Raw genomic sequence first — 12,138 nt, 5'->3', positions numbered from 1 at the left:
TTTTTGCCTTCAAAGTTCGCACTGACGCTCGATCACGGTACCGAAGCCAGCGGGGCACGCGTAATCCCTGGTGACACCTGCACCCCCACGGCGAGAATATATATCAATTATTGCCCACGCCACACTTTCGAATTCCGCTCTTATCCTCCTTACGACTGAATTTTTCATGGGGTTCTGCGCAAGCCGACCACAGCATGAAAGGTGAGACGTAGTGGAAAGCTTGGCAAAGCGTTATGAGATTGCGGTTGAATGGGGAAAGAAGGGAATGAAAAAATGAGGAGGCGAGGGGAGTTTTCTGTGGTCGCTGTGGGAAATAACGCGGACCATGAGAAATTTCTCCCACGCCAGGATGCGAGATTAGATCTACCTGGGTCCCTCAGGACGAGCGTAAATCCGTCCTGAACACGAGCTTAAAATGTGTGTTTTAACGCTGTTAGAACTGGGAAAGCACAGCTTGCTGCGCCTGGCGAAATCGCAGTTGATGGGAAAAAAGGTGTTTTTAATTTTTAATTCAAAAGAAAGAAAGAAAGAAAGAAAGAAAGAAAGAAAGAAAGAAAGAAAGAAAGAAAGAAAGAAAGAAAGAAAGAAAGAAAGAAAGAAAGAAAGAAAGAAAGAAAGAAAGAAAGAAAGAAAGCGCTGTCAGTACTCCTAACTCGTTGCTGCATGAAGTATGCAGGCACCGAACTGAATTAAGGATGCCCACACCTCATCAAGCGAAGCAGGGACCGCTTGCTTTGAGGCTCTTCGCATACGGCTCTGTGGAAAAGCCCACCGAGCCCGGTTCCCCTCCCGCAGCCAACCCGGAGCACCATCACGTTCTATGTGACGCTGGCGGTAACAAAGGACGTTACACGTCCGCCGCTATGGTTGAGGGTGGCGCTGGTGAACACTCTCAAAGTTCGTATACAGACAACATAAATACCCAAGCAAGTAGCAGGGGGGACAGCGGCCGATGTAGCTCAGTTGGAAGAGCACCGGACGCAATATTCGGAGGTCGTGGGTTCGGTTCCCACCATCGGCACGTTGTTTTTTCTTCTACTTTGTGTTTATTTATCTTTCACCTAAACAGATTACATTACTAATTTCTGTGATTACCCAAGTAAACATTAAAAAAAAGACATAAAGTACTATAGCCAACGCTTCCCATGGCCTCGCCGACCGTTGGCTTCTCTTTCGTTTATATATATATATATATATATATATATATATATATGTGTGTGTGTGTGTGTGTGTGTGTGTGTGTGTGTGTGTGTGTGTGTGTGTGTGTGTGTGTGTGTGTGTGTGTGTGTGTGTGTGTGTGTGTGTGTGTGTGTGTGTGTGTGTGTGTGTGTGTGTGTGTGTGCGTGCGTGTGCGTGCGTGCGTGCGTGCGGAACATCTGAGACAACCGAAATACATTGCATTTTCTTTTATAAATAGCAACCTTTTTATTTATTTTTAAATGGTGTGGTTGTCACCCATTTATATTAATATGCTTCCATCATTGCATCTAGAATGTGCAAAAAGTACCTGGGTGATATCCTCATACAGAGAGGGTTTCCTGACGAGCGAAATGTTTACCAAGAACATAACGCAACAAGCTAAGAAATATAAAATTCTTTAGGATTATTTATTTATATTGTTAAATACACATTTATGTTCATTTATAAATATTTATCCTTGCTCTCAGGACTCTAAGGTAATGCAGAAGGGCGTGTTTTATGTCATACGCTAAAAGCCACAACATCAAGCAAATAAATACAAACACCACCACAATAAAAAATACATAGCTACCGGCACGTATTTACAGAACCTCATTAATGAGCTTTGGCTATGCAACGTTGCGCGTTAATTCATCGGTGTAATGTAGAAGTACCGTTCAGCGGACGCTGTTTCTGGGTTCAAATCAATTGTGAAAATAATTGTGTGATAAGACAGGCTTCCAACATTTATTGGGCTAATCCATGAACACTGAAAAAAGCGTTGTTAAGAACACTTCCAAAGGTAATGAAGGCTATAAACTTTATGAAAAAGATATTATGAAGGTAAGTTTTAGAGATGAGAAACGAGGGAAAGGGATAACCTTGTTATCATGGCAGTCACTCTACCAGTTCAGCAACGGTTGGATATTACAAAACGAAAAACATGCTTTTGGACAGATTCTGATCCTGAATTAAGTGATTAGATGCCAGGGTTCCAGACAGATGCAACGTTTTCTCAATTCGAGCGGACCGTAATTTTATAAAACAGTGATTTGAGTGACTTCGATGACAGGGAAACATTTCTGTGACGCACTAGGCGTGCGATATATAGAACGCCCTAAATAATTAACGTGAATTTTTTAAAACAGCCTTGAACAGTCATGACCACTCGCGTGACTTGCGTGACGACATAGCTTGAAGAAGAGAGTTAGTGTAAATGTGGTAAGAAAAGGGCGCAGCTGAAGGAAACTAACAGGCAAATGCTTGTTCAATAATGTTTGATGTAATGTTCCACACATTACACAAATCCAGATCCTTGAAGAAGATAGACATATATATACGAGTGGAGGAGAGCGACAACATCATCGCCGTGCATTCCGCGTTCCGCTGTGGCCTTCTGGTATAGAGTATCCGCCTTGCATCCCAGCCCGGAGTCCAAATTTGCTGAGGCACATTCCTCGTTCAGATGTCTTATGGCTTTCTGAGTGTGCCCCTCAACACCACAATATTAAAGTAAAAGATTTATTTATTTATTTATTTATTTATTTATTTATTTATTTATTTATTTATTTATTTATTTATTTATTTATTTATTTATTTATTTATTTATTTATTTATTTATTTATTTATTTATTTATTTATTTATTTATTTATTTATTTATTTATTTATTTATTTATTTATTTATTTATTTATTTATTTATTTATTTATTTATTTATTTATTTATTTATTTATTTATTTATTTATTTATTTATTTATTTATTTATTTATTGCCGAGAGCCATCAGTGTTTCCATATCTGTAAGAATTCTCCGATCTGGTGCTCGGCTCTTCAGGGGTGAAATACTAGGGGAAAAGGCCTTAGACTGAGCCGTTAATTCGCGGCGAAAGGGATTACTGACCCGTGATTTTTGAAGAAACTGCGCAGCGTTTTTGTTTACTTGTTTTTTTTTTTTTTTGCATATGGTTGCGGCTTGTGGGAATGCTAATAAGTTTTATTACTTTGTGGTTTAAATCTTCTACTGCTTCAAATATAAGAACAATATTTTTAGTATTTGCAGCAGGAATCCTTTTTTTTTTCTGCGTTTCATTTTGTTTCTTGTCACAGTTTATAATATACCAACCAGCTCCGGACATGCAGCTAGCTTCTCTCCGCAAGTGTATCGTACTAGATTTTCTTACATGCCCAACCTCCATCCGTATTCAATAGGAGGTCATTGCCAAGCGCTCAAAACAGCAAGTAATCTGGAAGTCAAGTAGTAATCAATCCGGAAAATTCCTGGAGAAACATTGGTAACTTTTTTAATGCGCGTACAAAGAAAAGTTTCACAAGTGGAAAAGGAAACAAAAGAAACTCACCGAAGGTATGTTGTATATCTAGGTGTTCTCTTTTTTTGAGGAAGCTGTTATCAGGGCTACACCAAGCAGAGGATGCGGTACTGTGACTCTAGCAAAACAACACACGAGCCCAGCCCACAGATTGCAGGCACATTTAGCTCACTATCTGGTGATGAAAATAGAAACAACAGTGCAGAACAGACGTCTTCGCCTGACAGGAGTCGACGATGTGCACGATAACGGAACGGCATTGACTCTAACAAACGACAGCCCTAGTGACGGAGAAAGATAGCCACGCCAAAGAAAAACTTACCGGCCTTACAACTCTACGCTTCTTGACAAAGGCAATGAAAGAAGAGCGCAGAAAGATTGTAAGCTACCGTCACCGAGTACAAGAGAAACAAAGCCCAAAAGCCGAAGAACAGGAAAAAGAGATTAATGCGGGAAAAAAAGAAAGATATAAAAAAATTAGGTCGGTAAGAGAGAAATGTGTAGGAGTTATTGTTGCGGGAAAAAGACTTGAGGCGAAACGCAACAAGCCATGCCTGGAAAGGAAGGGCTCAGCACAATACCGAGAAAGGAAGAAAAAGCTAAAATGACAACCGCCGCAAGGAAGAAGAGTCGGGCGTGCATTGAAACAAGGTTACACAGAGCCGCACAAGTAAGCAAACGAGAGAAAAAGAAAAAAGAAAACGGAGAGCTCGGAGATGGAACGAAACGAGATAAAAAGCGAAGCGCGGATACGGCCGATTGCACGAGCACACCAAGAGAACAAGACTCTTTCCACGAGTGCCTCCGGCTACGAGAAGCGAAGCAAAGTGGCAGGAAACCGGCGGAGGGACGTCCCGACACGACAAGCCGCGGGCCAGCCAAGCGGAGGCAAGGGCAACAAACGACCTACGAGCCCGGGGCCAACAAAAAGCTATTCGACCTCCCCCTCCCTTCTCAGCGCTTTTTCTTTTCGTCCCTCTAGCATCCATTTCCGAAGCTTGTCGCTTTATTGTTTTCCCGTCGGCCGTCCAATGAAGAGTAAGCACGCCACAAACAATGGGACACCGCCGAAGAAACACACGCACGCAGAAACAGACGCGGTGACGAAGGCAGTGGTTGGGACATAACCAGCGTGTGCTGCGCCACGGAAACCATGAGAGTAAGAGGAAGAAGATGGGAAAAGGAGAAGCCATTGGGGCAGCGAACGGCAAAAATGAAATATCACCGAGGGACCGGCGTGCCTCGAGGCGGCGAGGCAACCGAATCTTCATCCCCTTCCCGCCGGCATCCCTTTGACTTCGGAAGAGAAATTCGAGGCACGGCCACACGCAGAGACTCGCGTTGACGCAGCGGCGGGGAGAAAGAAGGGATTCGGCGGAGACTCGCTGAGCAGCCCCGCGCCGCGCACGCCAGCGGCTCCCGAAACACGGCGGATGAGAGATGTTGAACACATTTGGAGGCTGCCGTCGAGGGGCCTTCGCGGCTCCCGCTCAATTTATCTTCCGGAACGGAACGCACAGACGACGAACGCCCCCTAGCGCGCGCTTCCTTCGCGCCACTATACAGCGTTAAGCACTAACCCGCCGCCCGCGCACCTCCTCTTGCCTTCGTGCCGCGCGGAAACAACAACTGAGTTTGGCCAGTTTTCCTCCACACAGGCAGCTAGCTTTTCTGCCGCGTGGCAGGACTCAGCGCATGGACGCCGTAGGGACCGGCTCCTTCCCAACCGTTCTTTTTTTTCTCTGGGCGTTGATTTTTTTTCTTATATTGTTGCTTTCCCTTCGGCAGCAGTTGGTATTTCGTTGGTTGTTACAGCGTTGCCTCCCCAGCTCTCTCTTCCGCAGGTTTCCCTCCGAGAGGTTTCTGAACGCGAGTCGCATTGGCGCGAGAGCCTTGACACGGCCCTCGGGGGCAGTCGAGCGTAGCTTTACTCGGCCGGACGCCTTTCGTGCCAGCGGGCTTTGGGTTACTCGATAGTGGGCAGTGCTACTGCCACCGCAACGCCTTTCAAGCAGGCCGTCTCGCCATACTGCATCAAAAGAGACTCCGGGCCTAGATAGCGGTGCGCTACGCTCGCTTTCTTGTCCTTGTGAATGGGCTTCGCGCTTTCTGCCGAATTTCACTCATTTTTTTTTTCTACAAGTTTGATACAGATGTACTAACAGAAGCCTTAAGCTCTGTAAGTTCGGGAGTCGAAAAACCGAAGAGCAGGACCACTGCACGAAAAGCCGTTTCCTGCTGCCGCTCTTTTTGTTTGCTTGAATTCGCTCTTTGTCGACAGACGGCTTTATAAATAGAGCTTTCTTAGCCTAGTGTCTGTTCCTTACAATTTCTCCCTCGTTTCTTGCGCCCGGTTACCTGTGCAAGGAAGAAATAGTTTATTTCAACACATTTACGATACCTAATAATAAGGTAGCTGCACAGTTTACGACTACACCTAGGCATGGGTGCATTTGGTTTGGTTGGTTTGTGGGGTTTTAACGTCCCAAAGCGACTCAGGCTATGAGAGATGCCGTAGTGGAGGGCTGCGGAAATTTTGACCACCTGAGGTTCTTTAACGTGCACTGACATCGCACAGCACACGGGCACCTTTTTTGCCTCCATCTAAAAGCAGCCGCTGAGGCCGGGATTCGATCCCGCGTCCTTGGGAACAGTAGTTGAGCGCCGTAACCACTGCGCCGCCCCGGCGGGGCTCATTTGCATGTCCCTGTGCATATGCGAGTAAGTCTGCCTCATTTCATTGTGAACTGAACAAAAATTCAGAATATATAGATGATGCAAATATATGCAAGGTACCGAATCGTAGCCGTGCTACTTTTCGCTTTCCTCTTTACTTAGATAAAGGCACGTTTAAATTTCCTCGGCCTTATTCGGCGCAGACTGATTTTATCTTAAAAATCCTGATCATACCAATCCAGAGAATCGATTGAATACAGATACTAAAGGCATTTACAGGCCACTATGATCAACGAATGTGCACGAAAAAAAAAATAGTACTTGAGTTAAAATGAGAATGTAAAGCGGCAGAAATCTGGATCAATATTTTAATATGTTGTCACGATTGTCATTGCGCAAAACATGAGAAAATACTGACTGCACAATACGAACTCCACAAGTCACACCAGTAAAGCGCACTGAATTTCTTATCTTTCTCTTCAAACTTTCAAATTATCACTGGAGAGACAACTCGACGCGTGTTCTTTATTGGTTAGTAAGAGATATTGGTAAAAGAAAACTTCAAACTTCCTTTCATCAAGACAATTTTTTCGTAGTAAAACCTGTAATATCGAGGCATTCAGAACACCAGTTCAACGTCATGAACTTAGAATATTTAAGCATGATGGCCTCTTCATGGCAGTAGTAAAAATAATGAGGAGATCTATTAGGAGACATGAATTAAATCTTAAATAAGATCGGGTAGTATTGATCATTTCTAAACTCCAATGGAGAACAAAACTAGACGCAAGTATTAAGGCGCATGCAGCAAAGCAGGAGAAAAAGTCAATGCTGCGCCGCTCCATCCGAGAGAAAAATTGCGATCACAGAAGTTGTAGGCTCTTTTTGCCTACCGGGCAAACTTTTGCAAGAATTTAACTTTGACTAGGCCTCCTACATGTACGGCAGCAGGGACACAAATTTATCTCCAATACATGCATTCGGAAAGGCTCTTTCTGCCATCTCAACGTCAATTAGTGCAGTTCTACCAGCAGAAATAAAATTATTCGCCTTTTTATTGACTGTATTACAGGCGACAAGCTGAAAAGGGTAAGGATTCACAGAAAATTCGCCAACATATATTGGTCTCAGATGTTCTTTAAAAAGCTCCTCCTTTATAGTTAATATTTACCAAACCTAAACTTCGCTTCAAACACTAGCATAGAGCAATTTGTTTTTCTAATGCGCCTGCAGAAAAAAAAAATCTCAACAGCCTTATGAATTCACTGATTCGAGTTACTGAAGCTGATTCAGTTCTTGCAGTTATTGCTAGGTATTCACCATCGTCCGCCCATATTGCTGAAAAAGAGGGGACAGGGCTTAGTGGGGAATTACTATATTCAAAAAAGAACTTGAAAGTTTGACAGCAGCACCGGCGCTCCGCTCACTGCCTCGTGCAAAAGCAGGCGGAATGAAATTTGCTCAGTTGTGCTGAGTATATTTGCCGAAAAAATGAGGACCCTCAGCATTCTCGCAGCGTCCAGGTCGATGCTATTACTTATTGCTTCCCGTTTCAAAGAATGTTCTTTTATGAATGCCGCACTCGCATTCAGGGCTTTCCACTTTATTTCGAAACCTTCAATCTGCTAAAGCTGCGTTACTTCCTTTAATCGAATAAGTAAACTTTAACATACAATTTTGTTTTTCTTTCAGAATAAGCGGACTTCGCGTTTCCCCTGTTTGTTCCTCGTTCCAACATTAGCGGCAATAAATTCCATAATTACGTAAATGCCAGCGCTATACCGCGCATTTAAGTGCAAGGAAAAGAATTCATCGCGGTGAATTCAGTTCTATCCCAGCAATCGCTCATAAGGCACGCTAATTAAAATTTTGGATTCTTTCGGTTGTATTTACTCGGCAAAATTATATTAGACATGTCGTAATCAAGGCATTGCTATAGTTTTGCAAAGAATGAGAAACACAATGCCTGATTATGACCAGGGAGCCGGCCTTGGTTACAGCGTTCGAGGCTAACGTTCAGCGCAACTCAGCGATAAAAGGAACAATATGAGTGCTCAGTATCGATAAGACAGTTGATCGCCAGTGTGGATTTATGCGCTGCTGTAGTTTATATCTTGAGTTGTACACTACGCAATGCTTGGCAAACACATCTCCTGTGTGTGTCCTCTCTCAATGCTCAAGTGGTTGGGTCCGTGTGCTGTGCGATGTCAGTGTACATTAAAGAACCCCAGGTGGTCGAACTTTCCGGAGTCCTCCACTACGGCGTCTCTCATAGTCGCTTTAGGACATTAAGCCTCACAAACCAAACCAAACCATCAAGTGTTTGGTTTCTGGTCCAAATATGTATCTGATACTATTCAGCTAGTCTGCATGGTTTCTAGCTTGTATGCCATGTATTACAGTGTAAGCGGCCAGAAATTTGTTTATATTTTCGCGGCGTAATTCTGCGGTAAATTTTAAAAAGAACAATATTCCGCACACATGCACTAGTAATCTTCGTTAATGTTCTGGCATGATTAAATCAACAAAAACAATGTGCCTAAGATGCTTTAGAATGAGATCAGAAGCATGAAGCAGTCACTCAGAGTTGCTTTTCTAGAATGTTTCGCTAAGTATTTAATATAAAAATATTTTAGTCGCCATACACACTCATATGAAGCAAGAAAAATTTTGGGGAAATCCCAATCGGGAGGTGCATTTTGAGCGGTATTTAGAACACTGTGTCATTATATCGGTGGGCTAAGTTTACAAAGCGTGCAGGGCTTTCTTTCAACGTCTATTAACTTTATTTTGTAGGCATTTATAGCATTTTATTTTTCACATTTTGAAATACAGGCCCATTCGACAGCGCAGGTGGACTGCGCAGCGAGTTGAAAGTTAAGTATGCGTTAGAGATCAATGCACGAAGTTTTAATTGACCAAATTAGCCTAATCAGTCTACCGTATATGACACAAGAGGGCGATTTCATGTTGCAAAAATAAAGGTTATCAACATCGCCGGTGAGATCAGTTTATGAATTTTCTTGATCAACAATGTGGTTGGGGACGCGAAACGTAAAAAAAAAAAAAAAATGCGCATTTTAAGCTTGCTAGGTAGGCTTTCTCGCATTGCAATATTATAAAATAATGTCGTTTTTTATGTTTCAGATAAAAGCGCCTTTTTGCCTATTTGGTGATTTAGAAGCAGTTGAATTCATTTTTGCAACAATACTACGCACAGCCAGTGTATTTTCAAAAATGAAACGTACAAAAACTTCGCGTGCTCGAAAGTGCGTATATTTGACGCTTGATGTATTGAAGCACATTGACGAAGACGCGAGTTTTTAAACAATATTCACTTTCGATGATAACGGCCTTCAATTTCGCTGTATACTGTTGACCTCTTAAACAAAGTATTAATAACCTTAATCGTTTAATAGTTGAGCATTCATTATGTTTATCACGTACATGATGTCCCGCGTCTTGCTTTGCTGTTAACTTGCATGGGCTCTACTGGCCTATGTTGTACAGGTTTTCTAATAATAACCTTGAAGTAGTAAAAAAATCATTATACAAACAAAAAAAGCTCCCGCTGCCCTCACCTGCCTGCTTGTTTCGCCAAGTTTCAATAATGCACCGAGCGCGTGTCAGACAACCTAAATATTTTCCTGGTTTTCAATTACTGTCACTTCACCGGAGCATATATTTTGTCACCTCAGTCAGGAAGTTTTGATTCAAGACGCTATTCCCGAAGTGTAACTCATTTATGGCCTTCACCCCACTCCGGGTGAAGATGAGATATTTGGGGAGCAAGTGAATAACTCATAAAAACTGAACCTCAAAAAATATACAGCTACTTTTAGCGTCGTTCTATGTATGTATGCTGGCCGATGCTGATGGCCACTCCGGCCACTTAAAAATCCCCGTGTTCATTAAAGTGGTTGGAGCAAGATACCTAGCTCAAAAACTTTTTTTTTTTTATTTCCTACACAAGCGTCACTGAGGTTTCATTTAGTTATCCAACATAAACCGTCATCACAAGGTGAGATAAGCGAAAGTGAACTGAACAGAAATACGTTTCCTTGGCACAGCTTAGATTCTCTGCAAGCAATGGGACGAATGTTTTTCTGCTCACGGCTTCCTTGAAGGAACTGCTAACCTACTCGTGCTGTAGATGATAGCTATTTTTATGATTTCCCACTTCCTCTCCGATTCCTTCGTTGGAAGCGCAGTGCCGATAATGGTTATCTCCTATTAAAAACAGCCTGAGCTAAAACTTGCGAACAACGTATCGTTACGTGCATTGTTATCGCAACCGCACACTTTCTTCAATGACGACATAATATAGTTCCCCGGTGCAGAGAAGCTCCTAAGAAAAATTCTGATAACTGGCGCTATTAGAAAAAAGACAGTATTTTATACTTCGATTAGAAGCTAAAATTCTTTCATTTTAGCATCGGCGAAGAAAAAGAGATATAGTCCAAGAAGCGAAACAATTGAACATATTTTTCATTAAAACAAATACATCCACCCCATATGTTTTCTTCCTTCTGCTTTATAAAAATCACACATTCTCACTGGTGTTTCTAATTTTTCAAAATACTTTTGCTTTGCCACTTATATTTCCGGTGCTGTCATAAAATTCATATCAAACGACATTCACGGTTTCAAAACAAGCACCCTAATGTACAATTTCCTCTTCAGTTAAACCGGTCTTCTGCTCGTATTATTTATCAGTACTGTCAGCGTCAAGAATTTGCATCAATCACTGTGGAGCTGAGCATGTAATATCAGTAAATTGTTTCTTTCTGGTTCTTCAGTAGCGCAAACTTAAAGCAAAATGTTTTTCTATATTTTTTTTTTTTGCAACCATGTATCGTTAGAAGCTTATTCTTAGGCGAGTTTTTCCTCATTATGTATGCGAGGGCTTCCCCTGGCAATAACGAGCGCACCCCGGCAACAATATTCTATTTGAGGGCTTCCCCGCGCATAACATGTTATTGCCAAGATGCACCCTTTACAGGTCACTAAAAACAACGGGTGTGCGAATATTATTTAAAATTCAATATGTATATTATTCTATTTGTATTCGTGTAAAAAAAAACGATATTCGAAGTTTTCCCAATGTTTGAATACTCCCAACGAAATTATCGAATTAATAAACAATTTTGAAATTCACCTCAGTTTCCCCACACTTTATGGTTTACCGCAATGCTTTACCGCGCTCTTACGCAGTGAGGCACCCTCAAAACGCCCGGTGGTTTTTTTAGCGAAGAGGGATTGTCCCTTTTCTGCAGCATCCTGCGCAAAACGAGACTTGACGAAACCGGGGAAAAACGTAGTTCTCCCTTCGATTTCATCTTAATTACAGACAACCATCGTGCAGGTGCTAGTCAGATCAATTTACTGTGATTCAAAATATTTTTGCAGTTTCTTCAGGCCCATATAATAATTCGAGCTTTCGGTTAATTAGGACATTTTTGCTGGCTCCTGAAGGGTAAAATTATCAAGAAATTTCGGTATTCAGTAGCAATATGACAGATCCACCTGGTTTCATACACGTACATCTTGTTCAAGAAAAAGTATACGGCGTACGAAATACTGTATAATAGTTACACTGGATTTTTCAATGCGGTATGCATTTTTGTGCAGTTGTACATAATTCTATTTGGAAACAACAAATTTTTATTAAAATTTATTATTCTGTTTCTATTCATTTGGTCCATTGGCCCAAGCGACGCCACACATTCACTATTGCCGGAGTGTGCTAGTTGTTTGAACACGTGATATGAACGAAGCACAGTCAATGGCCAGAGCTTCCCCGTTGTCGGGTCAAGCTCGCGCCTAAGCGAGTTTTACATTATCTAATCGCTACCACTGTAACCAACAATCAAAAAAGCGACACTAAAATTCTCGTTGGACATCTTACTTGGAAAGCTGCCAAACTGGTGGCTCGAGTTACGGTCGTCGTTAGCTAC

The 12,138-nt window shown here is 42.1% G+C and overlaps 1 protein-coding gene and 1 non-coding gene across 2 annotated transcripts in view; both read left to right on the top strand.

Moving 5' to 3' along the window:
* Positions 1-948: 948 nt before the first annotated feature.
* TRNAL-CAA (transfer RNA leucine (anticodon CAA)) lies at positions 949-1,021 on the top strand. Its single transcript has one exon. It is a non-coding gene; the product is annotated as a tRNA-Leu (tRNA).
* Positions 1,022-4,221: 3,200 nt separating this feature from the next.
* LOC146190874 (cell adhesion molecule Dscam1-like) overlaps positions 4,222-12,138 on the top strand; it is a 142,919-nt gene continuing 135,002 nt past the window's right edge. Inside the window, exon 1 of the mRNA XM_084600245.1 lies at positions 4,222-4,393. Within this exon, the coding sequence (XP_084456371.1) occupies positions 4,222-4,393 (172 nt within the window). The remainder of the gene's footprint in view (positions 4,394-12,138) is intronic.

This window comes from Amblyomma maculatum, chromosome 4, assembly GCF_055883805.1.
Source record: "Amblyomma maculatum isolate TAMU_Amacu chromosome 4, ASM5588380v1, whole genome shotgun sequence".
Classification (NCBI taxonomy): Eukaryota; Metazoa; Arthropoda; class Arachnida; order Ixodida; family Ixodidae; genus Amblyomma; species Amblyomma maculatum.
The sequence above is the reverse complement of the archived record's forward strand: the minus strand, read 5'-3'. Positions and strand labels throughout refer to the sequence as shown.